The 27971-nt window shown below is 38.3% G+C and overlaps 1 protein-coding gene across 2 annotated transcripts in view; it reads left to right on the plus strand.

Moving 5' to 3' along the window:
• SOS2 (SOS Ras/Rho guanine nucleotide exchange factor 2) overlaps positions 1 to 27971 on the plus strand; it is a 105342-nt gene that overhangs the window by 47408 nt on the left and 29963 nt on the right. For both annotated transcript variants that reach the window (XM_002718299.6, XM_051822817.3), the window contains exons 7-15: positions 1711 to 1821; positions 5745 to 5843; positions 9815 to 9942; positions 10432 to 11087; positions 11474 to 11555; positions 15602 to 15724; positions 21187 to 21290; positions 23536 to 23758; positions 27744 to 27863. In XM_002718299.6, coding sequence (XP_002718345.2) covers positions 1711 to 1821; positions 5745 to 5843; positions 9815 to 9942; positions 10432 to 11087; positions 11474 to 11555; positions 15602 to 15724; positions 21187 to 21290; positions 23536 to 23758; positions 27744 to 27863 — 1646 coding nt within the window. The remainder of the gene's footprint in view (positions 1 to 1710; positions 1822 to 5744; positions 5844 to 9814; positions 9943 to 10431; positions 11088 to 11473; positions 11556 to 15601; positions 15725 to 21186; positions 21291 to 23535; positions 23759 to 27743; positions 27864 to 27971) is intronic.

Here is a 27971-nt window from a genome sequence, read left to right on the forward strand (position 1 = left end):
TGAATTTTTTCCCTAAGCTTGTATAAGTACTCTTAGAATTCCTTCCATTCCCTCATATTAATTTTGAGTGATTTCTTACTCATTTTTGACAGTTTTTGGGGAAAAAAATTGCATTTCATTGCCCTTTAATTTAGCTTTAGCTTTTTTGTTTTTTAACTAATAATGTTGAACATCTTTTCGTACTCACTGGCTGTTTTTATTTCTTTTGGAAAACAGGGCTTTAAAAGTGCTGTCTTTGGATTGCATTAAGAATGTTTCCTAACTTTATAATCTCTAACACTAACTGATAATCTCTGCCTTGTAAAACAAACTGATAGTGTAGAAGTATTCAGTTACTGGTGCCTGGCCAAAATACTCAGCCTTGGTTTTTAGGAAATTTTTATGTTGTGATATCATATTAATTTGTGACCTACTTGCCGTATTCTCAGATATCATGGTTCTAAACTCCTGTATTTTCATTGTTTATTTTGCCATATATACATAAATATAAATATAAATTTTGCCATTTTTACCATTTTAAGTGTCTGATTTGGTGGCATAGATTGAATTCATTGTATCATATAACCATCATCACTATTTCCCCAACTTTTTTTTCATTCCCCAAATGGAAACTAACCAGTGAGCAATCCCGATCCTCTTCCCCTTAACTTCTTGTAATGTTTAATGTACTTTTTGTGTCTCTGAATTTGCCTAATTTCGATATTTCATATAAGTGATACTACATAGTATTTATTTTTTGTGTCTTATTTCATTTTACCTTAATGTTTGCAGGGTTCATCATGTTATAGCATGTGTCAGAACGTCTGTGTAGTGGAGTAATATTTCATGGAATATATATACCATACTTTAGTTTATCCATCCATTTGTTGATGAATGCTTAGATTATTCTCACCTTGTAGATACTGTGAAAAATGCTACAGTGTTTCCAGTTCTTTGAGGTATATACCTAGGAGTGGAATTGCTGGTTCATGTAATAATTCTTTGGTTTATTTTTGGAGGAACTACCATTTTACGTGTCCCCTGGCAGTGTGTGGGACAGGGGTTCTTATTTCAGCATGCTTGCCAATACTTGTTTGTTTGCTGGAGAAACATACTACTTTTGTGTTTTTAAAACAGAAAAAAAATGAAACAAAACTTTAGGTCTAACCGAACATTGGAGTTGTTGAATATTATAAAATATTAGGAATTTTTAAAAACAGACATTAGACAAACCATGGGCAGTTTCTGTTTTGTTATTTTGTAGTGTATTATCTTGGCTCTGCTTTCTTTCTCTAGTTTTAGAAACTATTGAGTAGATAAAATAGAAGTATAACATTTACTTCCTTTGAAAGTATCCTAAGTGAAAACTCATTTCAACCTAGTTAAGCCCACCTGAATTTCAAATCCTAGCTTTCTTTTACTAATGAATACACTTTTCTCTTCCTTAAGATAAATGTCCATAAGCGTTTTATTAATTTGGTACATGTGACCACAAAGTCTCATGTTTTTGGAATTGTAGACCTTGTCAACAGTTGTTCAACATCACTACTTAGATTTTTAAAACTTTACCAGTCTCAGTCATAATTACTGTTTGTCTCCTTGGAAAGAAGAGAGCAAAAAGTGATGAAGCTAGTTAAGGATTTAGTTGAAAATTTGTCATTAAATAGTCTGTACCATATTAGTAGAGAAGATGTTCTTTTACTTAACACATTTTCCTTTTCTAAAAAATAGGAGCAAGCATTTGATCCTTACGAAACGTTGTCCCAGGACATTCTTTCACCAGAGTTTAATGAACATTTCAGTAAGTTGATGGCCAGACCTGGTGTTGCTCTACACTTTCAGGTAAACCTAAACTGAATGTTATTTTTATTTAAAAATACAAAACAGAACGAATATACATATGTATATATTTATTTATTTGCAAGTCAGAGTTACACAGAGAGAAGGAGAGGCAGAGAGAAAGAGAGGTCTTCCATCCGTTGATTCACTCCCCAGATGGCTGCAATGGCCAGAGCTACACCTATCCGAAGCCAGGAACCTCTTCTGGGTGTCCCATGGGGTGCAGGGGCCCAAAGACTTGGGCCATCTTCTACTGCTTTCCCAGGCCATAGCAGAGAGCTGGATCGAAAGTCGAGCAGCTGAGACTCGAACTGGCATCCATATGGGATGCTGACACTGCAGGCGGCGCTTTACCCACTACGCCACAGTGCTGGCCACAAAACAAATATTTTGTCATTTTATCCTTTAAATGTTTATGGATCTAGAATCCTTTTATAAAGCAGTTGGAAAATAGTTCTTCAGTTTTCAAATCCTGTTCATTTAGAGCCTGTCTGAATGTTGTCTTCTTTTTTCTGTCTTACATTCTTTTGCTCTGTTCTTAATGCAAAAATTTTTTCTAGTATATAAAAAATACTGAGTGAGATATTGGAATGAATATGGAGAGCTATTTTCAGTATCATATTCCTTTCAGAAAGAAAATTTGGAGAAATCTTAAAAATATATACATATATTTTATATATTTATTATATATGTAAAATATATAAATATATTTATATAAATATATAAAATCATATTCTCTGTTTTCTCTGTCAGGCTTACATTGTAAAGGAGATAGAACTACACTGAGGGGAAGTATGCAGATAATTATGCAAGTTAGTTGGCTCAGTAATGCCATTAGATAAAGTGAAAATAAGTGGAGGAAGACAAAGTTGTATTTTTGCTCTCTCAACCCTTATAAACGAAGATTACATTGTCCTAAATGATGCTTGACTCCTTATAAGCTATAGACACTAATCATTTAAATTGGCTGTTTCACTTCAGCATATGAATTTGGGCAAATCTGATTTCCTAAAACAAGCAAATAAACAAATGGACATATCCCCTTTCATTTTTTCACTTTGCAGCCAGTTGTCTATTTTTTTTAAAAAGATTTATTTATTTACTTGAAAGGTAAAGTTACAGAGGCAGAGAGAGAGAGGGATCTTCCATCTGTTGGGCTGATCTGAAGCCAGGAGCCTAGAGCTTCTTCCAGGTCTTTCATGTGGATGCAGGGGCCCAAGGACTTGGGCCATCTTCCACTGCCTTCTCAGGCCATAGAAGAGAGCTGGTTTGGAAGTGGAGCGGCTGAGACTTGATCCAGTGCCCATATGGGATGCCGGCACTGCAGTTGGCGGCTTTATCTGCTATGCCACATCGCCGGCCCATGTTTTTTGTTTTTGTTTTTGTTTTTGTTTTTGTTTTTTTTGGTTAACCATTCTTAGTCACAATACTATCATCTGTGTTCTTATCCGGATATAAACTCTGGACTTCATACACACACACACACACACACACACAAAAACACACACATTTATATATATATATATATATATATATATATATATATATATGTTTAATATATAAAATCCAAAGTAATTCAGATCACTGAATTAATTAATTAATTAATGCCTTATTAGTCCATTCAGGCTGCTGAAACAGAATACTGTGAATTAGATTGCTTTTAAGCAACAAAACGTGTTTATCTTAGTTCTGGAGGCTGGGCAATCTGAGATCAAGGCTCCAGCAGATTCAGTGTCTGGCAAGGTCTTGTTCTGGTACATAAATGGCACTTTCTCCCTTACATGCTGCAAGGGGCAAGCAAGTTCTCTCAAGCCCCTTTTATTTCTTAATTTTTTAAAGATTTCTTTATTTACTTGAAGGGCAGAGACACAGACAGACATTGAAAGATTGAGATCCACTGGTTCACTCCTTAAATATCTGCTACAGCCTGGACTAGGTAGAGCTGAAGCCAGGAGCCAGAAACTCCGTCTGGGTCTCCCATGTGAGTGGCAGTTTCCCAAGTACTTGAACTGTCATCTGTTGCTTCCTAGGTTGCACATTAGCAAGAAGCTGAATCAGAATTGGAGATGGGACTTAATCTAGGCAATTCTGATAATGAGATGTATGCATGCCAAGTAGCCACTTAACCTGTTATGCCATAATGCTCACTTCAGAACAAGTTATAATTTAACCTAAGTTACTCAGATCTGAGAATTATAAATTAGTTATCTGTGAGGATATTTTAAAGAAGCATAAATTCTTTTTCACATTGTATATCATTCTTGTAGGTATTTGTCTTGTGTGTAAAAATACCAGTAAATCAACCTTGCAGACATTTGAAATCAACAATAGTGACTCTTGAATCCCTTATAACTTTTAGAAGATCATTTGTTCAATTGAATAGTAGTATTCAAAACTAAGGTACACTCATCTCCAGCTTTACACCAACATTTTTCAAGGGATGTAAAAGCACAGATAGCTTTTTTTTTTTTTTCTAAAAGATTTATTTACTTATTTGAAAGCGTTAGAGAGAGAAGGAGAGGCAGAGAGAGAGAGAGGTCCTTCATCCACTGGTTCATTCCCCAATTGGCCGCAGTGGCTGGAGCTGCACCGATTTGAAGCCAGGAGCCAGGAGCTTCTTCCGGGTCTCCCACGTGGGTACAGGAGTCCAAGGACTTGGGCCATCTTCCATTGCTTTCCCAGGCCATAGCAGAGAGCTGGATCAGAAGTGGAGCAGCCGGGACCCGAACTGGTGCCCATATGGGATGCCAGCACTGCAGGTGGCGGTTTTACCTGCTATGCCACAGCACCAGCCCACACAGATAGCTTTTAAGGAAATCAATTCCTAGTTTGCCGGAGATCTTGTTTGTGTTGGTTACATCCTTTTTTCCTGCCTCTCTTATTTAATACCTCTTGCTATATTAATTTCTCATTGTATATTGGTTCAGGGTGTAAAAATCTCCAGAGTACATACCTCCCCCTGCAAAAGCAAAATTAAACTAAATCAGCCAACCAACCAACCAACCAACCAACCAGAAAACCCAAGCGTAATATATTGTTCCTGTGGAAGAGTTCAGTGAGTACAAAGCGAAAGAGTTTCCAAAAGAAGAGTATGGGGATAATTATGGTAAAAACTCTTGATAGTGAAATGTCCTATCTGCTTGTGTATGTCTTGTCATATCTATCTGAGTATCTTCAAGATAAAAGGTGAGATGGTTATCATGGGGTGAATACTAACTTTTCTTTTTTAAAGTCTTGGTCGTCCATTTCTGGTAGCTGAGAGGAGAGGTTTGTGAAGTTCTCATACCTGGGTGTTCTGTCTTGAGAGCAATTGTAGCTTCTGTAGGTGCTTCCAGTCCTTAAGACCATGATATTAGCATGTTACTTGAATTTCAGATTAAAGTCAAATTTTCTGACAAATTAAGTCTGATGTGGTTGGTTGTCATTGAAGATTGGCTTTGTCAGTTAAGTTATGTAACAGATGTTTTTCATAAATTAAATGAGCTACACTTGAAAAGTGTTTAATTAATGTTTGGCAAAATATATTTGTCACATTGACGGTATATAGCATCCCCCAAAATACATCCTTTGTAACTATCTAAACTTAAAGCATTTTTTATGATGACATAAAAATGTGCAAGAGAATGCATAGATTTTTCAAAATTCCTTGAAGCAAAAATGTTTGAAGACAAGCTGTAGAGGACTACTGTGAAAGTTACTTTATCTGTATAAGAGAGGAACACATGTATATATTTATCTAAAAACTTGAACAAAGGGAAGGGAAAATCTTGATTTATATAGCCCTTCAATTTCAATACAGAATATGTTTTCCTTTGTAGTTTTGATAAATGTCTGTATCTTGAATTTTGAAAGCCTTTCTCTTTAAGGTACTGCTATTATATATCCTTGATATCTGAGATACACTCTTGTATCTTTTTACTTTACAGTCCATTGCTGATGGCTTTAAAGAGGCAGTTCGTTATGTCCTTCCACGCCTTATGCTAGTTCCAGTGTATCATTGTTGGCATTATTTTGAATTATTAAAGGTAAGAAGAAAGCTTCCTGAGCCTGAGTATTTGTTTTTCTGAGGCCTGAAGTCTACTGATGTCGTCGTAGTGTTTTTGGTACTTTTTACTCATAAAAATAAAGTAACTAAAAATTTATAACTTCTTTACAGGAATGTTGGAGAGAATCCTGTATTTCTTACTTGTCTTCAGATCATCTGCATGTGCTAGACAGAAAAAAATGTGTCTTTATATGTGGATTCTTAATATAGGATCTCACAGTACTAACCTGAGAGAATAGAATTTTTTAAATTAATTTGAGACATATAATATGAGTCTTTTAACTTTTGTTTTATATAATTAATTTATAACTTTTATGTATAATATTTCTCTAAGTGTCTTTCTCATTTATTATAAGAAGATTTATTTGTTTGAAAGGTGGAATGACAAGAGTGAGGGGGGAGAAAGAGAGATGTCTTCCATTGCTGGTTCACTCTCCAAGTGGCCATAACAGCAAGGGCTGATCTAGGGCAAAACTAGGAGCTAGGAATTCCACCTGGGTCTCTTATGTGGGTGGCAGGGATTAAATTACTTGAATTGTTATCTGCGGCTTCATGGACACATTAGCAGGAAGCTGAATCAGAAGTGAAGCAGCCAGGACTTGAACTGGCCCTCGGATATGGAATGCAGGCATGCCAAGTGGTAAGCCACTGTGCCACAATGCCCATCCCTCTGTCTTTTTTTTTTTTTTTTAAGATTTATTATTTATTTAAAAGTCGGAGTCACAAAGAGAGAGAGAGGGAGAGAGAGGGAGAGAGAGAGAGAGAGATTCCATCTAGTGGCTTACTCCCCAAATGGATGCATCAGCTGAGGACAGGCCAGGCTAAAGCCTCTATCTTATTTTATTTTATTTAAAAAGTATAATTGAAGTTGACATTTTTTATGTGCATTTGTAGTGTTCTTCCTCTTAGGACCAAGCAACATGGCAAAAATGTATATGTAACTTTTTAAAAAATAATTCTTTGCTTTTACGTTAATTATTTGACCAACCAGTAGTCTTGCAACATTGACCAAAAAGACCTGGAGACTAATGATTACTTTATGGTAAAAGTAACTGTGGCCTTAGGATGGCTCAGGGTATCATGATGAAAATCCTTATCTCAGAGACAGACACAGTAGCTCTAAGAACAATTTTAAAAATTTTAAAAACTAATCATCTAAGGGTGGGCATTTGGCCAGTGGTTTAGATGTCAAAGTGTGTGAGTTTGATACCCACCTCTGACTCCTGACTCCAGCTTCCTGTTAATGCAGACCCTGGGAGATTTCTGTCATCTGCATGGGAGACTTGGACTGAGTTTTTAACTTCCAGTGTTGGCTGGATTGTGGGCATTTGGGAAGTGAACAGCAGTTGGCAGCTTTCACTGTATCTGTTCTCCTCCCCACCTCAAATAAATCAATCAAAAAGCATAAAAAGATAAAAACCAGTCATCTAGATAGGGAAAGACATGTTTCAGTTAAATAGTTAAACCAGAGTTTTTAAATGTTGTAAAATATTAGAAGGCAACTATAATGATAGAACTTCTGTGAAGACATGAACATTATCTAAAAAAATTACCAATTTAAATATACATCTGAGGCTGCCTGTGTATTATTTATTATTTCTATGAAGCTTGAAGTCATTTTTATAAGTTCTTTATGGATCCCTTAGTCTCCATGTGGTACATATAGTCAAGCTGCTCATCTATTTGTGCATGGAATCTGGTGGGCTCCTACTGTGGGTGATAGGACTCTATAGAAAAGTGTTTCTTAAGGTAGGTGTTCATCAAATCATTGAATGATTTTACTGCCTAGATGCCTACATGATTTACATAGATGGGCTGGTGCTGTGGCACAGTGGCACAGTGGATTAAGCCTCCGCCTCTGGTACCAACATCCCATATGGGTGCCAGTTGGAGTCCTGGTTGCTGCACTTCTGATCCAGTGGAAGATGGCCCAAGTGCTTGGGCCTCTGGGAGACGCAGAAGAGGGTCCTGGCTCCTGGCTTCAGATCAGCACAGCTCTAGCCATTTTGGCGATTTGGGGAGTGAACCAGTGGATGGAAGACTCTCTCTCTCCCCCTCCCCTTCTCCTTCCCTCCCCTTCTCTTCCTGTCTATAACTCTGCCTGTCAAATAAATAAATAAATCTAAGAAAAAATATATACATAGAATTATTCTGGCTTTTGATATTATTACTAGTGGATCTGATAGACAAAGTCTGCGCTGGTGGTCTAAAGCAGCAACTCAGCATTCCAAGGGAGAGGCACAAAATAATCAACCAAAAATATACTTTGCTTCTAAAGAACAATGAAAAAGTTGAGGAAGAAAATTTTACTGAGTAAGATATGTTGTAATTATACTTGAAAAGGGGAAAGAGTCTGAAAGTAGGCAAAGATCTTCATATGTTAGCTGGAGTCTGTGAAAATCAGTGGTAATAATGTGAAAAATGAGAATGGGTGATTGCCAGAAAATCTCCCAACTCTCACATGTTCACTGTGGGAACCACTCTGAAAGATCAAGGGAAAGGACATAAGGAACATGAAGTCGGAAAACAGCAAGTCATTGATAAATTCTGATGCTTGTTCAAAGGTGGCAGATACTCTTATTAAAGGGTATCAGTGCTGTAAACCCTCAGAGAATGAACAGAAGAGAAATGACCCCTGTGAACAATGAAACTATAATCCTTGGACCAAATACATATTATCCTCAGTTTTAATTCATTGACAGCAACAACAGGAAGAAACAGAAATGTAGAATGGCAAGGCAGACCACAGAAGAAAAGATCTTTAAAATGCCAAGAAATTTAAATATTCCCACAAAAGAGGTTATACAAAGGACCAGTAAACATATATTCAAGCTCATTAATAATCAGTGAAAACCAAATTAAAACCACAGGATGAGAGCCAGTGTTATGGAGTAACAGGTAAAGCTGTTACCTGTGACGACAGCATCTCATATGGCACTGGTTCATTTTCCAGCTGTCCCACTTCCAGTCCAGCTCCCTGTTAATGGCCTGGGAAAAGCAGTGGAAGATCACTGAGTGCTTGGGCCCCTGACACCCACGTGGGAGACTCAGATGAAGCTCCCGATTCCTGTTTTTGACCTGGCCCAGTGCTGGCTGTTGCAGCCATCTGGGGAGTGAACCAGCTGATAGAAGATATCTCTGTCTGTCTCTGTGTCTCCCTCTCTCAAACACTGACTTTCAAATAAATAAATCTTTTTAAGAAAAAAAGCACAGAGTGGCATTACATTCATCATACCAGATAACAGATATTTGAAAGTCTGAAAATGTATATAAACAGCAACATGAACTCTTCTTTTTCTTCCAAGATTTGTTTGTATTTGTTTGAGAGGCAGAGTTACAAGGAGAAGAGGAGAGACAGAGACAGAGAAATCTTCCATCCTCTGATTCATTCCCTGAAGGCCTCAATGGCCCATGCTGGTCCAGGTGAAAGCCAGGAACCTGGAGCTTCTTCTGAATCTCTCACGTGGGTGCAGGGGCCCAAGTACTTGACCCGTCTTCCACTGCTTTCCCAGATGCATTACCAGGGAGCTGGATCAGAAGTGTGGCAGACAGGTCTTGAACTGGCACCAATATGGGATGCTGGCGTTGCAGGTGGAGGCTTAACCTGGTATCATGAGCTCTTAATATATATTTTGCATAGAACTTTTATTCTGTAAAGAGTATAAACTGTACAATTCCCTTTGGAAAACTGCTTTGTATTATCTTTTAAATTTGAAGATGTGTATACTATATGATCAGGCAGTGCCAACCCTGATTATGTACTATAAAGAAGTAAAATGCAGGGGCACTTATTTGGTTGTTGTGACTTGGTGGGTTAAGCTGCCTCTTAGTATCAGAGTGCCTGAAATCAACTCCCACCTCCACTTACCATTCAGTTTCCTGCTCATGTACTTGGGAGGCAGCAGTTGATGGCCCAATGTAGTTTTAATTTTTCTTTTTGGTTTTTCCCAGCAATTGAAAGCATGTAGTGAAGAGCAAGAAGACAGAGAGTGTCTGAACCAAGCTATTACTGCTCTCATGAATCTCCAAGGTAGTATGGACCGAATATACAAGCAGTATTCACCTAGACGCCGACCTGGGTAATTCCATTGAAAACACGAATGAATGCCTCTGCATATTGACTGTATTTAATGCCTGGTTTTTCAAGAAATGTAATATATATAGTGAACATTGCATTCTTCAAAGTTATACTTTTCTTTCACATCTTTCTTTCACTCTTCTAGTTTTCACATTAGTATTGCCATATTGTTAAGATACATACACATAACAACTTTAAAAAGTAAAGTTAGCTATTTTTTTGTAGCAACTGTACAAGAAATTTAAGATTCTTTACAATTTTAGTTCTTAAAGTATTAGGAATGAAATGTAGCACATGTAATACTTTCACAAAAATGAAATGAAGGCATATATCATTTAGTGGGAAAATTAGAAGGAAATAAATGCTATATGTAAAATGTAGTATATGATTAGTTACGTTTTTGTCACTTAATTTGGGGTAGTTCACATTTGAAGCTATGGGATTGCCTAGCTGTTGAATAAGCTAAATGTAACTTGGTTTGTTCTTTCAGGGATCCTGTTTGCCCCTTTTATAATCGTCAGTTAAGAAGTAAGCACCTGGCTATCAAAAAAATGAATGAAATTCAGAAAAATATAGATGGATGGGAAGGCAAAGATATTGGACAGTGTTGTAACGAATTCATTATGGAAGGACCATTGACAAGAATTGGTGCAAAGCATGAACGGCATATTTTTCTCTTTGATGGCTTAATGATCAGCTGTAAACCTAATCATGGCCAGACCCGGCTTCCAGGCTACAGCAGTGCAGAATACAGATTAAAAGAAAAATTTGTCATGAGGAAAATACAAATCTGTGATAAAGAAGATACTTGTGAATGCAAGCATGCTTTTGAATTGGTGTCCAAAGAAGAAAACAGCATAACATTTGCTGCTAAGTCAGCTGAAGAGAAAAATAATTGGATGGCTGCCCTTATCTCTCTTCATTACCGCAGCACTCTAGATCGAATGCTGGATTCTGTATTATTGAAAGAAGAAAATGAGCAACCACTGAGATTACCAAGTCCAGAAGTGTATCGTTTTGTGGTAAAAGACTCTGAGGAAAACATTGTTTTTGAAGACAACTTGCAAAGTAGAAGTGGAATCCCTATTATAAAAGGAGGAACTGTTGTGAAATTAATTGAAAGGTTAACATATCATATGTATGCAGGTATGTGAAACTCATTACAAGTGCTTATGTGGAGCCTGGAACCAAAAAGCTTTTTAATGAAGTTTAAATATTGTTGAGGCTTATAAAAAATGGATTGCTTCCAAAATATAAAAATACTGCAAAATTGAAAGAAACAAATGTCTCTAAAATGTAATGTTAACTTAAGTCATTTAAAATATTTGGAAAATTTGATATTCCTATATTTTGAATGAGAATTTGAAAATAATACTCATTTATCAAGAAATAACATGATTGGCAGGAAATGCCTCAAATAATGCCCAAAGTAAAAATAGAAAGGAAGAAAGGCCTCAAAATGTGATGATAGTCTGAATTAATTAAACTGAATAAGTTGAACATGAAACCTGTTTTCTGCTCTTCCTTTGCAGATCCCAATTTTGTTCGTACTTTTCTTACTACATATCGTTCGTTTTGTAAACCACAAGAATTGCTAAGCTTACTGATTGAACGGTAAGAAAAACATATTTTACTTACATGAACATTTTGTAAAGTTTACTATTTTATACCCTGCAAAGTATTTAGTACCTAGTATATATACTTAGATAGTGTTGAACATAATTTATTTGTCATTAAATTAGCAGTATTACTGTCATTTTCAGATAATGTACTCACTGAAATAATTGTTTATAATAGAAGTCTTTTCAGCTGTTAGTAATGTTTCAAGTGGTATTTAGAAAGAACAAACAGGAGAATTAAAAAAAAAAAAACTATTTTAGTGAAGATTGTGCAGGAGAGCTGGATCAGAAGTGGAGCAGCCAGGTCTCAAACCGCCACCCATATGCCCATATGGAATGCTGGTGCCTCAGGCCAGGGCGTTAACCCACTGCGCCACAGTGCTGGCCCCTTTATGATTAATTTTTTTTAAGATTTATTTTATTTATTCGAAAGTCAGAGTTACACAGAGAGAGGAGAGGCTGAGAGAGAGAGAAAAAGAAAGGGCTTCCTTCCATTGGTTCACTCCCCAAATGGCCGCCATGACTGGAGCTACACCGATCTGAAGCCAGGAGCCCGGTGTTTCCTCCTGGTCTCCCATGTGGGTGCAGGACCCAAGGACCTGGGCCATCCTCCACTGCCTTCCTGGGCCACAGCAGAGAGCTGGACTGGAAGAGGAGCAACCGGGACAGAACCGGCACCTCAACCGGGACTAGAACCGGGGGTGCTGGCGTCGCAGATGGAGGATTAACCAAGTGAGCCACAATGCCGGTGCCTATGATTAATTTTTGAGATGAAGCTTTAGTTTAAAAAATTTTTGATATTTTAGTGGCATATAAAATGCCTTATAATTTAAAATATAGAATCTGTACTCCAAAATGATTTTTGTTTCACATTTTAAAATTTAATACTGGGGCCCATGTTGTAATGTGGTGACACTACCATCTCATATTAGAGCCTTGGCTGATTACTCCACTTCCTATGCATCTTCTTGCTAATATGCCTAGGAAGGCAGCCTATAAAAGCTCAAGTACTTGGACCCCTGCCTCCTTTGTGGGCAATCTGGGGTCTTGTGGATTTGGCCTGGCTCAGCTCTGGCTGTTAGAGCCACTTAGGGGATAAACCAGCAAATGGACTGTCTCTCTATTGCTCTGCCTTTCAAATGAATAAATAAATCTTGAAAAACAAAAAAACCTTACTGCCATAATTCTATCTTGACTGTTACCATGAAACTAAATTTATCAGACTAAGTCAATGTAATATGTTATGAAGATCAGCTTAGTTGGATTTCCATGCCCAAAATATAGAAAGCAAAATCATTAAATTTTATAATTTAGTCATATTTCCTATGGTTGGGCAAGATTTTTTTATTTTTTTATTTATTTTTTGACAAGCAGAGTTAGACAGTGAGAGAGAGAGAGAGACAGAGAGAAAGATCTTCCCTCCCGTTCGTTCACCCCCCAAATGGCCACTACGGCCCGTGCGCTGTGCCGATCCGAAGCCAGGAGCCAGATGCTTCCTCCTGGTCTCCCATGTGGGTGCAGGGCCTAAGGACTTGGGCCATCCTCCACTGCTTTCCCGGGCCACAGCAGAGAGCTGGACTGGAAGAGGAGCAACCAGGACAGAACCGGCGCTCCAACCGGGACTAGAACCGGGATGCCGGCGCCGCAGGTGGAGGATTAGCCTAGTGAGCCACGGCGCTGGCCGGGCAAGATTTTTTTTTAAAGACTTATTTTGTTTGAGAGGTAGAGTCACAGACAGAGAGAAGGAGACACAGAAAGGTCTTCTATACACTGGTTCACTCCTCAAATGGCCACAACAGCTGGAGCTGGGCTGTTCTGAAGCCAGGAGCCAGGAGCTTCCTCCAGGTCTCCCACGTGGGTACAGGAGACCCTAACTTTCATTTTAATAATATGAATGTTTGTTTGTGTTTTTTTTTTTAAAGATTTATTTATTTATATAAACGTCAGAGCTACACAGAGAGAAGAGAGGCAGAGAGAGAGATAGAGAGGTCTTCCATTTGCTGGTTCACTCCTTGATTGGCTGCAATGGCCGGAGCTGTGCCAGTCTGAAGCCAGGAGCCAGGAGCTTTTTCCAGGTCTTCCACTTGGGTGCAGGGGCCCAAGGACTTGGGCCATCTTCTATTGCTTTTCCAGGCCACTGCAGAGTGTTGGATGGGAAGAGGAGCAGCCGGGACTAGAACCAGCACTCATATGGGATGCTAGCACTGCAGGCGGTGGTTTTACCCGCTGTGCCACAGCACTGGCCCTATGAATGTATTTTAAACATTTTATTTTTAATTTTTTTAAACTTATTTTTTTAAGATTTATTTTATTTATTTGAAAGAGTTACAGAGAGAGGTAGAGCCAGAGAGACGTCTTCCATCAGCTGGTTTACTCCCCAGATGGCTACAACAGCTGGAGCTGTGCTGATTCAAAGCCAGGAGCCAGGAGCTTCTTCCAGGACGCCCACATGGGTGCAGGGGCCCAAGGACTTGGGGCGTCTTCCATTGCTATCCCAGGCCACAGCAGAGAGTTGGATCGGAAGAGGAGCAGCCGGGGTTAGAACCGGTGCCCATATGGGATGCCGGCGCTTCAGGCCAGGGCTTTAACCCGCTGTGCTACAGCGCCGGCCCCTATTTATTTATTTTCAAGGCAGAGTGATGCAGAGAAAGAGAGGGAGAGAGAGGATGCAGTTGATCTTTCATCCAATGTTCACTTCTCAAATGACTACAACAGCCAGGGATGGTCCAGAACAAAATCGAGAGCCTGGAGTACTCCATCCTGGATCTTTGCCTTCCCAGGCATATTGGCAGGGAACTGAATTGGAAGCAGAGCAGCCAGGACTCAAACTGGCGCTCCAGTATGGGATGCCATGAGTAGTGGATTAACCCAATACCCCACAACACTAGCCCCTTAAAATATAAATATTCAAGGTAGATTATTAGGGACCAGTTTTGTGATGCAGCCAGTTAGGCCTCCACCTGCAGTGCCAACATGCTGTATGGGCAATGGTTCGAGCCCCGGCTGCTCTACTTCCAGTCTGGCTCCCTGCTAGTGGGCCTGGGAAAGCAGCAAGGATGACTCAAGTGCTCAGGTCTGAATGAAGTTCTGTGCTGCTGGTTTCAGCATGGCCCAGCCCTGGCCATGGCAGCCATTTGGGGAGTGAACCAGCAGATGGAAGATCTCTCTCAGTCTTTCAAGTAAATGTGCTGTGCATTGAGATTTAATGCTATAACGAGTACTCAAATAATATATTTCACTTTGTGTTTCTATGGGGGTGCAAACTGTTGAAATCTTTACTTAATGCATACTAAACTGATCCTCTGTAAAAAAAAAAAAAAAAAAAAAAAAAAGAAAAGAAAAGAAACTATCAACTCCCAACTTGACTCTCACTGGGATTAAACATGACAATAGGTCTGATCTGATTTCATCATCATTAAAAAAAATCATCTATTATTTTTCACTTTATGTTTCTGTGTGGGAGCAAACTGTTGAAATCCTTACTTAATGTATACTAAGCTGATCTTCTGTATATTAAGATAATCGAAAATGAATCTTGATGTAAATGGAAGGGGAGAGGGAGTGGGAAAGGGGAGGGTGGTGGGTGGGAGGGACGGTATGGGGGGGAAGCCATAGTAATCCATTATTCGTACTTTGGAAACGTATATTCATTAAATAAAAGTTAAAAAAAAATAAATAAATAAATCTTTAAAAAAAGAGATGAATTATTAGATAAGCCATTTTTGTCTTGTTCTTTAAAGAGATTTTAATTTTCATGGATTCTTTTCTTGGATCTTTTTTATCTCCCTGTAGACATTTTCTGTAGTGCTATTATAGAACTTTTTTTTGATAAAAGTGAGACTACCAAACCTTAGTACTGAACAACTGAAGGGCACTTTCTCGCGCTGTATAGTATCTTATGGGAAGTTTGAAATATAATTGTACTTTTGCTTGAAATGATAGGAAAGGGGTTTGCTTAGTCAAAATAATTTTTCCTGTTGTACTTGAAATCCTTTTCATTTATATGTGAATAGATTTCTTTGTGTTTGCTTTTTCTCTCAGGTTTGAAATTCCAGAACCTGAACCTACTGAAGCCGACAAATTGGCAATAGAGAAAGGGGAGCAGCCAATCAGTGCAGACCTTAAAAGATTTCGCAAGGAGTATGTGCAACCAGTACAACTGAGGTTTGCCCTGAATATTACATTTTCTATGTGCCATTCAACTTTAAGTACATAGTTAATACTGAAGCTCTTTTTTTTTTTTTTGCTAGCTCTTAGTTCTTAACTCAAATAAGCATTATTGTTAACTTCACATAATTTAAGTTAAGCTTTGAGACTTCTTTCTGTATGAAGCTACTGTTAAATATCCTAAAGAAATTTAATTATTTAAATATACTGTGTTATTTGCAACAGATACCTCTGGCATTTGATATTATTAGGCTTATGGACTAAGATACCTATTTTTTTTTTTTTTTTTTTTTTGTAAATAAGAATTACAAAATGTCAGGGAATGCATTTGGTACAGTGGTTAAGATGCTACTTGTGACACCGTCCTGTTTTGGGGCATCTGGGTCTGATTCCTGGCTCCACCTCCGATTCCAGCTTCCTGCTAATGCACACCCTGGGAGGTAGCAGGTTATGGCCCAAGTACTTTGGTCCTTGCTATGTATGTCAGAGACCTGGATGGACTTCTGGTCTCCTGGCTTCAGGCTGGCCCAGCCCTGGTCATTATAGGTACTTAGAGAGTGAGCCAGCAGATGGAAGGTCTCTGTTTCTGTGTCTTTGTCATTCTATCTGTGTCTCTGCCTTTCAAGTAAAATGAAAATAAATTTTAAAATTATAAAATATCATATAGTCTTGCCTACTCTTTCACCAATTTTTTAAAAACCTTAATCTTTCCCCGTATTTTTTCTTTTAATTCATATTCTGTTGTGATCACCTAGTAATCCTGGGCTTTTTTACACTGTACCATAGTTTGGACTAGGTCATATTAAGCAGAGTAGCCAAGTCAGGATTGTAACCATGTCTGTTTCCATAGCATTTTGTATTGAATGTTGAAAACTGGAAACTCCTTTGATTAGTCTTCTTTACAGTCCAAGTGACAACCAAAGTGTGTTACCTACTTCTTTCCATGAAACTGTTGTCATGTTACATGTATATTGTCTAAAAATATTTTTCTCTGTGAGTGTTAAGTTTCCTTGATGATTGCTAACAAATCAGTTATAACTTTGAAACTGAGTTTATTAGTTATTTGTTTTCTAGGATAATTATCACAAATAAATGCAGTTTTAAAGGAATGATAATGCTCATAAGTATATGTCTTTCAGCTAAAACTTTTAACATATCATTGTTTGTATCAGAAGATCATATTATTTACCCACTAGCAATAAAGAAATAATTAATTCTTTTCTTCTGGCGCTGGTACATTTATACTAATCTACATTCATAATAAGTCCCTTAATATGAGGCATATAATTAGGAGATTGTTATATAGGGCAGAGTGAAATATAATCTTAGGTATTTAGTCAAATAAATTATTTCTAGATGTTTTCTGTTTTCTCAGTTTGTACTATGGTGAATATAGCAATTATGTGAACTATCATATTATGGTACCATTATGATTTTATTGGGGAAGAAGGCTATATGAGATAGTTACTCTACTTTGAATGTTTAAGTAGCTCAGAAAAATACATTACTGTAAAATCTCAGCTATAGCTGAGATTAGAACAGAGTAATTAGGGAAGACATCTTTCAAGAGGTAATATATGAGATTGGCCCAAAACATGTATAGAATTTAGATAGGCAGAAAGATGACTATAGATACTCATGGTGATAGGAAATAGTCTGAACAAAGATAAGTAGGCAGAAATGAAAAGGATATAATTGACATGAAAGGAATTGAAAGCATTACAAGTAACAGTAGATGAGATTAACTGCAGAAAGTGGAGTAGAGTTGAAGATGGCCTTGAAATCCAAGCCATGTTGTTAAAACCTGTTCTGTATACACGATAGTAATTTTTTTATTTTTTTTCTTTTTTTTTTTTTTTACTTATTTATTTGAGAGGTAGAGTTATAGATAGTGAAGAGGAAAGACAGAGAGAGAGGTCTTCCTTCCGCTGGTTCACTCCCGAAATGGCCGCAACGGCTGGAGCTACATTGATCCAAAGCTGGGAGCCTCCTTCTGGTCTGTGGCTGCAGGGGCCCAAGCACCTAGGCCATCTTTCACTGCTTTCCCAGGCCATAGTAGAAAGTTGGATTGGAAGAGGAGCAGCTGGGACTTGAACTGGGGCCCATATGGGATGCTGGCGCCCCAGGCAGATGTTTAACCTACTGTGCCACAGCGCCAGCACCAGTAATTTTTTCTAATTTTTTTTTAACTTGAAAGAGCTACACAGAGAGATGGAGAGACAGACAAAGAGAGATCTTCCATCTGCTAATTCATTTCCCGGATGGCCTCAATTGCCAGGGCTGAGCTAGGCCAAAGCCAGGAGCTACGAGCATCATCCAAATCTCTGACATGGGTACAGGAGACCAAACACTTAGGCCATTCTCCTCTGCTTTTCTCAGGGAGCTGGATCAGCAGTGGAACAGCCGGGACTAGAACTGGTGCCCATGTGGGATGTCAGTATCACAGGAAGCAACTTTACCCACTACACCACATCAGGGCCCATAGAAATTTTCAATCCAGAGTAGTTTGAGAATTTTACAATGAACACCCATAAGCCCACCACTTAGATCTATTGTTAATATTTTACAACTCTTGTTTTATCACTTACCTATTCCTTTATTGTTTTTCTGTCAGTCAGTCTAATTTTGGATGTATTTCAAAGAATGCTTCTAATTAAATTCTTCAACTGGTATATCATTACTGTTCAGTATTTATTATTTTTTGTTTTGAAATGTGCATATAATGAAACAATGTACCTTAAGAGTACTTCGCTTGAATTTTAACAAACATACATCTCTATAACCTAAAACTTTCCAGAAATAGATTGCTACCATACCCCAGAAAGTTCCTTTATGCCCCTTCTAATCAATTTTTGTTGCTACTGACCAATGGCAGTCTTCTGATCACCAAAGATTAATTTTATCTTTTTAGAATTTCATTTAAATGGCTTCTTACATTCTGTTTTTGTGTTTGACTGCTTTCATTCAATATGCTTCTGAAATTCATTTGTCCTATTTTATTGTGGATGGAGTGTTTGATTATATGAAAATAGCCTGTTTATTTTTTCCTTTTGGAGGATACCTGGATTTTGCCAGTTTTTTTTTTATTATGAATAGGGCTGCTATGAATTTTACCTTATTGTGAATGTATTTTTTTTTACTTGTCTTGTGATAGTAACTCAGAGTGGAATGGTTGGGTCATAAGATGGGTATATGTTTACTTTTGAAAGAAACTGCCAAAATGTTATCTCAGCATTTTCACCAGCAATGTGTGAGAGTTCCACTTGCTGTTTATCGTCACGAGAACTTAGTAATATCAGTCTTTGTATCTTAGCCATATTGCTGAGTATCCCATTTTGGTGACTAATGACGTTCAGAACTTCTTATTGTCTTGTATTAACTAATCACACTTATTTTTGAAGAAATCTGTACAAATCTTTTATATTTTGAGGGTTTTTTTTATTAGCTAGTTGTAGAAGTTAATTGAGTAGGATTAGATGCCAGTTGTTTGTCAAGTAAACATTTTGCAGATATTTTCTCCCAGTGTGTGGCTTGCCTTTTACTTCTCTTAATGATCCCTTTTGATGAACATAAAATTTTAATTTTGATGGAGTCTGATAATGTTTTTTCTTTTATATGATAGTAATTTTAAAAAAAATTGTTTTACTGATTTGAAAGGCAGAGAGAGACAGAGAGGTAGATAGATACGTACCATCTGCTGGTTCATTCCCAAATGCCTGCAACAGCAGGGACTGGACCACTTTGAAGCTAGGAGATCTAGTAAAAAGTGAGTATCTGGTATCTGGCATGTACTTGACAGGGACCCATGTATTTAGGCCATCCATGGCTGACTTCCAAGGTGAGCATTAGTAGGAAGCTGGAACCGGAAGCTGGGTGGAGACTTGAACACAGGCATTCCAGTATGGGATGTGAATGTCCCAAACTATGTCTTCACTGCCATGCCAAATAACCTCCCCATTATGTGATAATAACTTTAAAAAATATTGAATGCTATAGAAACTAGAAAACAGATAAAGTAGAAATAGAACTATTTGAATTAGTCTAAGTGTAAATTAAAGCTAACACCTTTGTGATCTCTTCAAATGTTCTCTAAGCCACAGAACTAAGCAAATACATGACTTAAGGTCGTTCTATTACAGATACCGTGACAGAGACTGAGAATTAAATGTACTTTATTTCTAAAAATTTATTTATTTGTTTGAAAGGCACAGTGATTCCGTTGGCTCATCCCAAATGCCTGGAATAGCTGAGGCTGGGTCATACCAAAGCCAGAATCCTAAAATTCAATCCAGATATTCCACATGAGTAGCAGGAACCCAGTGACCTGAGCCATCACCTGCTCTCATAGGGTATACAGTCGCAGTTAGCTGAATTGGATGTGGAGCTGGGACTTGAACCCAGGCACTCTGATGTGGGCATGCCCACTGGGATGTGGGCATCACTAGTGGTGCCTTAACCCTTTTGAAATGTTCACTCCTAAATATATTTTCTTAGCCTGTGGGCGGAAAAACTCATTGTCTGTCAGTTAGGGATAAATATAAACTAACCTGGAAATAGTCATTGGTTGAAGTAAGAATGGAAAAAAAATCCTAGTGTTATTAATGTATGCTATCTCTTTGTTGGTGAATGGAATATTATGTTTGCAAATGTTACTCATCATTATTTGTTTGTAAGGTTGTATGTAATCATTTTTGTGATACTGCAGAACAGGATAGTTCTGTTAAAAGTACTATTTTTCTTTGGATATAAAATAAGAAAATGTGGCCGGTAGTGCCACAGCTCAATAGGCTAATCCTCCACCTGTGGCGCCGGCACACTGGGTTCTAGTCCCGGTCGGGGCACCAGATTCTGTCCCGGTTACCCCTCTTCCAGGCCAGCTCTCTGCTGTGGCCCGGGTGTGCAGTGGAGGATGGCCCAAGTCCTTGGGCCCTGCACCCCATGGGAGACCAGGGGAAGCACCTGGCTCCTGGCTTCGGATCAGTGGTGGTGCGCTGGCTACAGTGCGCTGGCTGCAGCAGCCATTGGAGGGTGAACCAACGGCAAAGGAAGACCTTTCTCTCTGTCTCTCTCTCTCACTGTCCATTCTGCCTGTCAAAAAAAAAAAAAAAAAAGTAGGTATATTTGTAGATTACATAAAAATCGATGGTAACACTTGAATTTAAAACAAAATAGACTAAATTTAATTTTCCACAACATAAAAACACTTTTCCTTAACATAAAAAAACTACATTTTTATTTTTAGGAATATTTTGAAGTATAGTTTTAAAATAATGCATGATCTGGAGACCTGCATTTTTCACAGTATTGAAGCGCTTAAACTATTAATTAGATACAGGTCAAAGATTCTGAGTATTATATTGACCCTTGTATGACAAGCTATCATCTTGGCATTTGAGGAAGGAAAGAAGTCTAAGTAATGGCCAGATTTCACTAAAATACGTTTCTTTCCGTTTCATCAGGATCTTAAATGTATTTCGGCACTGGGTTGAACACCATTTTTATGACTTTGAAAGAGATTCGGAATTGCTTGAAAGATTAGAATCCTTCATTTCAAGTGTAAGAGGTATTTATTTAAAAGTTTGATTAAATATTCTGTTGGACATGATTTTTTTCAAATTTGGGAGACTTTTAATTAAAAGCTAAACTTTTTCATTTTTAAAAAGCTGAAATAATATTTGGAATGTTTTTTTATAGACTAAGAAGCCCATAATATTTATTCAGAAATAATCTGAAGTCTTAGAACCTTGCCTTTTCAGTTTTTAGGGAGAATATTTTCTTTTAAAGAAGTCAAAAATACTCTTTAATAAATTTAAGTTGTTTAATTTTTACCTTGTCTCAGAGTTGCCGTTGCTTCAGTTAAATAAAAATGTGCATAATTTTTTTTTGTTTACATATTCTCCTTGATCTTGTTTTCTAGCTTTGGATGATTAATAGTTTTTTTTAGTAAGATTTATTTCCACTGGAAAAGTTTTTGATATATTTTGATACATTAAAGATGGGAATTTCCTACTTGAAATCTCTAAATCACAACCCATGAAGTAAAATTATAGGCCATGAATATTTAAACAAATAAATATGTTATAAATGTTTATTATTGGATGAAGAACAGTTATGTTTTATTTGACAGTAAAACACATTAAGAATATCATAAAAGGGGCTGGCACTGTAGCGCAACAGGTTAAGGTGTGGTCTGCAGCACCAGCATCCCGCGTTAATGCCGCTTTGAATCCTGGCTGCACCACTTCTAACACACACACATACATACACATTAGAATAAATCAAGAGTAAGTGGTGTGATATTAATGTCTAAAGTTTTTCCTACCTGAGATATACCTGAGGATGACTAAATAATTCATGAGGAAAAGTTTATTTTTATAGAAATAATTCTACTAATATGTGAAGAAGAAATGAAAGATTATCACCCTTTCTCAATTCCTGGTAAAATAATAAGGAACTGGGCATATGAGTGGACAAACATCATAAAAAGACAGAGAACTAGACATTGTATGCTTCTCTTAGAAGTGTTCTTAGCAAGTATTTGTATTAAAAAAAAAATTCTGGATCGTGTGTCTGGCTTGCAGAAAATATAGGTTACAGAAAAATATGGCAGGTAAAACCTTAGGGATGAAAGTGACAAATTGCAGGTTTGAGGAACACTTAAGGACAAGTGATTCAGTTTCTTCAACAAACGAGTTGCAAGCAAAAATGATCGATAATGGCCAGCATTGTGGCGTAGCAGATAAAGCTGCCATCTGTGATGCCAGCATTGCGTAAGGGCTCTGGTTCAAGTCCTGGCTGCTCCACTTCAGATCCAGCTTCCTGCTAATGTGCCTGGGAAAGCAGCAGAGGACAGCTCAATTCCTTGGGCCCCTGCACCCACCTGGGAAACCTTCAAGAAGCTCCTGGCTCCTGGCTTCAGACTGGCCTATTGGGGCCATTGCAACCATTTGTGGAGTGAACCAGCAGATAGAAGACTTCTCTGTCTCCTGTCTCTCCCTCTTTCTCTCATTATTTTCAAATAAATATTTTTTAAAAATGATTGATAAAGGGGAAACCTACAGGTTAAAGGAGACTTGAGACATACTGACTAAATACAGTAAGTCTATCTTGTTTGTGTCTTTTCAAACAAACCAACTATAATAAAACATTTGTGAGACACAAATAGTTCAACTAGTAAATGAGGAAGGAATACAATTCCCAGTAAAATAGTAAATATAAGGAATTATCACGAGCAAAGAAACATCACAAAAGAGATTAACACCAACAATAGTTGAAGATAAGTTGTCAGTTTAAAAAATTTTCTCTATCATTTTAGAGATATTTAGGGAGTCTGTTCTTTACTCTATAAATGCCTGCAATGGCCAGGACTGGGCTGGGTCAAAGCGAGGAGCCAAGAACTCAATCCCTATCTCTCAAATGAATGGGCAAGGAACTCAATTACTTGAGCCATCACCACTGCCTCCCAGGATCTCCATTAGCAGGAGCCAGAACCAGGAATCTAACCCAGACACCCTGATGTGGGATGTAGGCATCTTAACCACTAGGCAAAAAGCCTGCTCCCCACAAGTTGTGATTTTTTATATGCATAATGGTGTTAGAGTTATTATTTTGAAGAGACGTTTGGAGACAGATACTTAAACATGAATGCATGGTATGGTATCTTGAATTTCTTTCAGAATAACCTGGAGAGAGAGGAGGGGCTTGAGCCCTGAGTTGGTAGTTGTTGAAGTGAGGTGAAAATAAGAGATCTTATTTGCACTTCTATCTGTCAAGTAAAAGGTGTTTTTGTTTATTTGTTCTTTTTCTAGGGAAAGCTATGAAGAAGTGGGTAGAATCAATTGCTAAGATCATCAAGAGGAAGAAGCAAGCTCAGGCAAATGGAATAAGCCATAATATTACCTTTGAGAGTCCACCTCCACCAATTGAATGGCATATCAGCAAGCCTGGACAGTTTGAAACATTTGATCTCATGACACTGCATCCAATAGAAATCGCACGTCAGCTAACACTTTTGGAATCTGATCTTTACAGGTAGACAACAAATATCTTAATCAAATGTCCTTCTCTGTTTTTAAGAACCATAGACATACCTCTACCTATTATTATAACATTTTACAAATTATTCATGAGTGCTAAAAAATACTTCATCTCTTGTGAACTTAGAAGACAGCTTACAGCACAGCTTTTAACTGTAACCTGTCCTGCAGGTATAAGTCTTGTATCAATATGTAGGCCTAGATTAGGGCCTACCCATTCTTCATAGAGGAGTGCAAAAGAGAAGACTAAAAGCAATAGCAGAGTAACCACTTTCAAGGTAATCACCCCTCTCCTACTACTACTGACTTTCTCACATTGCTGTAGAATGAGGTCATTCAGCCACGTCAGTACAGATGCTAGGCTCTTGACAACTAAATGAATCGAGTACTGAATGAGACAGGGTTTATTCTGTCCCTGACAACTCAGGCTCTTGCAGCTAACAATTCCCTGTCAAAAAAACTAGCCCTTATCACTCTCATTAAACCAGAAGCTTTTCCGCATTCAGAAACAGGCCCACTTAAGAAGCTGTCCTGATTAGCAGCCATATTCGATTTACTGTGACTATACTGGGAAAAGCAACAATGTATAAATTTATTGCTAAGGGATATGTAGGAAAGCACCACAAATAAACTTTATATTCTTTGGAATTGGCCTCTGATTTTTCTTGGCTGTGCCATTCAGAATCAAGCCTTTGGCATACCCACTGGAGATTATCAGTATCTAGTTCAGAAGCATTGTGTTATATTTGAAGTAATTTGAAATTTAGGGGGCTGGCGCTGTGGTGTAGCGGGTAAAGCCACTACCTACAGTGCCAGCATCCCATATGGGCGCCGATTTGAGATCCAGCTGCTTCACTTCCGATCCAGCTCTCTGCTATGGCCTGGGAAAGCAGTGGAAGACGGCCCAAGTCTTTGGCTGCTAGCTTTGGATCAGCACATCTCTGGCCATTGCGGCCAGTTGGGGAGTGAACCAGCGGATGGAAGACCCCCCCCCCCCCTCTCTCTCTGCCTCTCTTTCTGTGTAACTCTGACTTTCAAGTAAATAAATAAATTTTTAAAAAAAGAAATTTAGGTAGGCTTTTTTGTTATGTTTTTTATGCTTTGAGAATTTTTATAGATGGGAGCAAAGGGATTTGTGACTGGAGGTAAGCAAATAGTACTGAATCAAGGTTTTCTTTGTAGTGGAACTGTTATATAAATGAACATCAGAAAGAAACAAACCAATTAGCTCCTTGTGGAACTGCTTTGAGAACCTAGAAATACCTGTGTTAATTGATATGTATTATGGAATAAGGATAACATACATAAAATATTGACATTCTTTGTAAACTGAGTTTCTGGTGAAATAATAGTGCTATTCAAAACTTATTTCAAAACTATTAGTAAGTGACCGTTTATATTCATATTTTTTAATGAATAACCACATCTGTGTAGGATATTGAGAGCAATGCTACTAATCTGCTTTTCAGTTGTGTATTTTTGATTTAGTTTATGCAGTAATTTATTCAGCTCTTCTTACTAAATATCTCAAGCATCCTAAAAAGATAGAGAGTAATATATTGAGAGCTCATGGGTAACAAAAGTTTTACAGATAAAATTGAAATCTTTCGGCCGGCGCTGCGGCTCACTAGGCTAATCCTCTGCCTTGCGGCGCCGGCACACCACACCAGGTTCTAGTCCCGGTCGGGGCACCGGATTCTGTCCTGGTTGCTCCTCTTCCAGGCCAGCTCTCTGCTGTGGCCTGGGAGTGCAGTGGAGGATGGCCCAAGTGCTTGGGCCCTGCACCCCATGGGAGACCAGGATAAGTACCTGGCTCCTGCCATCGGATCAGCGCGGTGCGCTGGCCGCAGCGTGCCAGCCGCGGCGGCCATTGGAGGGTGAACCAACGGCAAAGGAAGACCTTTCTCTCTGTCTCTCTCTCTCACTGTCCACTCTGCCTGTCAAAAAAAAAAAAAAAAAATTGAAATCTTTCACGTAATTTTCACAATCCCATTGTTTTTCTTTTTCCCAGGAAATAACTGCTAATCTGAATTTGTTATTTACTGTTGCCCTATATATATTTATAGTTTCTATACATAAACACATATTCTTAAACAGTGTATGGTGTTATTTTGCACATTTAAAAAATTTATGTATTTGAAAGTCAAGCTGCAGAGAGAGAGATTTCCATTCACTCCCCCTGTGGCCACAACGGCCAGGGCTGACCGGCCAAAACCAGGAGCCATGAACTTCATCCAGGTTTCCCATGTGGGTGCCAGGGGCCCAAATACTTGGGCCATCTTCCACTTCTTGTCCTAGGCCATTTTCAGGGAACTGGATTGGAAGTAGAGCAGCCAGGACACAAATTGGCATCACAGGCAGTGGCTATACCTGCTGCACTACAATGCTGATGCCCTGTTTTGCACATTTAAATAAAATTTATTTGAGAGGCACAGTGCACCCATCCTGATGTACTCCACAAATGTCCACAGCAACCCTGTGGCTGAAGGGGAGAGCCAGGATTGCCATCCAGGCCTTCCACATGGGTGGCAGGAGCTCAATTACTGTTTTTTTTTTGTTTTTGTTTTTGTTTTTTTAAGATTTATTTATTTATTTGAGAGTTATAGAGAGGCAGAGGCAGAGGCAGAGAAAAAGAGGTCTTCCATCCACTGACTCACTCCCCAGATGCCTGCAACAGTCAGAACTATGTTGATCAGGAACCAGGAGCAGCTTCTGGTCTCCCACGCAGGTTTCAGGGTTCCAAGCACTTGGGCCATCTTCTGCTGCTTTCCCAGGCCATAGCAGAGAGCTGGATCGGAAGAGGAGCAGCTGGGACTCGAACTAGCACCCAAATGGGATGCTGGCACTGCAGGTGGTAGCTTTACCTGCTATGCCACAGTGCCGGCTCCGATGCACATTTTTAAACTGTATGTACGTATGCATTGTTCTTTCAGCATTGGTTTACCAAATTGATTTTGGTGTTTTAGTAGCTCATAAGTCTGGTTTTGGTTTGCTGCTCTGTCGTACTCCATTGCATGAACACTGCAGCTTCTTGTTGAGTTACTAAGTTAATTTGGAAGTTTTCACTCTTGAAACAGTGCTTTACTGAACATTATTATAAATGTTTTCTTATAGCTTTGTATAAGAGTTTTTGTTTGGTATATAACTAACTAGTAAAAGAATTGCTGAGTCCATCTAGTATGTATAATTGTACTTTAAAAAGTTAGTAAAGGGGCTGGAATTATGGCCTAGGAGGTTAAACTGCCACCTGCAGTGCCAGCATCCTATATGGTCACTGGTTCAAGTCCCAGCTGCTCCACTTCCTATCCAACTCCCTGCTAATGTGCCTGGGAAAGCAATGGAAGATGGTACAGGTGCTCGTGCCCCTGCACCCCCATGGGAAGAAATTATTGGCTCCTGGGTTTGGACCAGCCCAGCTGCTGCCATTGCAGCTTTTTTGGGGAGTGAACCAGTGGACAGAAGATATCTCCCTCTTTCTGTCCCTCACTCTCTGTAACTCTGCCTTTCAAATAAATAAAATTAATCTTAAAAAAAGTTAGTGGAAATTTTATTAAAAGATAAGTTTATTTTAAGGCAAAACATTTTTGGAAGCCACAAACTCATGTATCTTTAGTACTATAAGGTATTACCAAATTGTTTTGCATAGTGATTATAATTTTTTGTTTCTGTATCAATGTTGGAGAATTCTTTATCATATTTTTACCCAACTGGTACTATCAGACTTTTGTTAGTCTGACAGGAGTAGTGTGGGGTTTCATTGCAGTTTTATGTTCTTTTTGTTCCTTAGTAAGAGACCAAGTGGTTTTTGTTTGTAGCTATTCAAGATTGCTCCTTTATGAATTATTTGTTATGTGCTCGGTCATTTATGCTTTGGGTTGTCTTTTTTCTTAGTTTTAGGATCCTTCATAAAAGTTGCCCTTTTCCTGAGATTTAGGATTCTTGGTAAGAGTTAAGTTACAATGATTTTTTGAATTCCACAGGAAAGTCCAACCTTCTGAGCTTGTGGGGAGTGTGTGGACCAAAGAAGATAAAGAAATAAATTCTCCAAATTTATTAAAAATGATTCGTCATACCACAAATCTTACCCTCTGGTTTGAAAAGTAAGTTTTTATTTACGCTGACTTATTACTCATTAACAGTCATAGTATGAACACATATTCAAGCTTAAAGCCTGTAAAATAGGTTTCTTGTTTTCTCAATGAGGTGAA

The sequence above is a fragment of the Oryctolagus cuniculus genome, chromosome 12, assembly GCF_051225735.1.
Source record: "Oryctolagus cuniculus isolate XC-2025 breed Fujian yellow rabbit chromosome 12, ASM5122573v1, whole genome shotgun sequence".
NCBI classification, from domain to species: Eukaryota; Metazoa; Chordata; class Mammalia; order Lagomorpha; family Leporidae; genus Oryctolagus; species Oryctolagus cuniculus.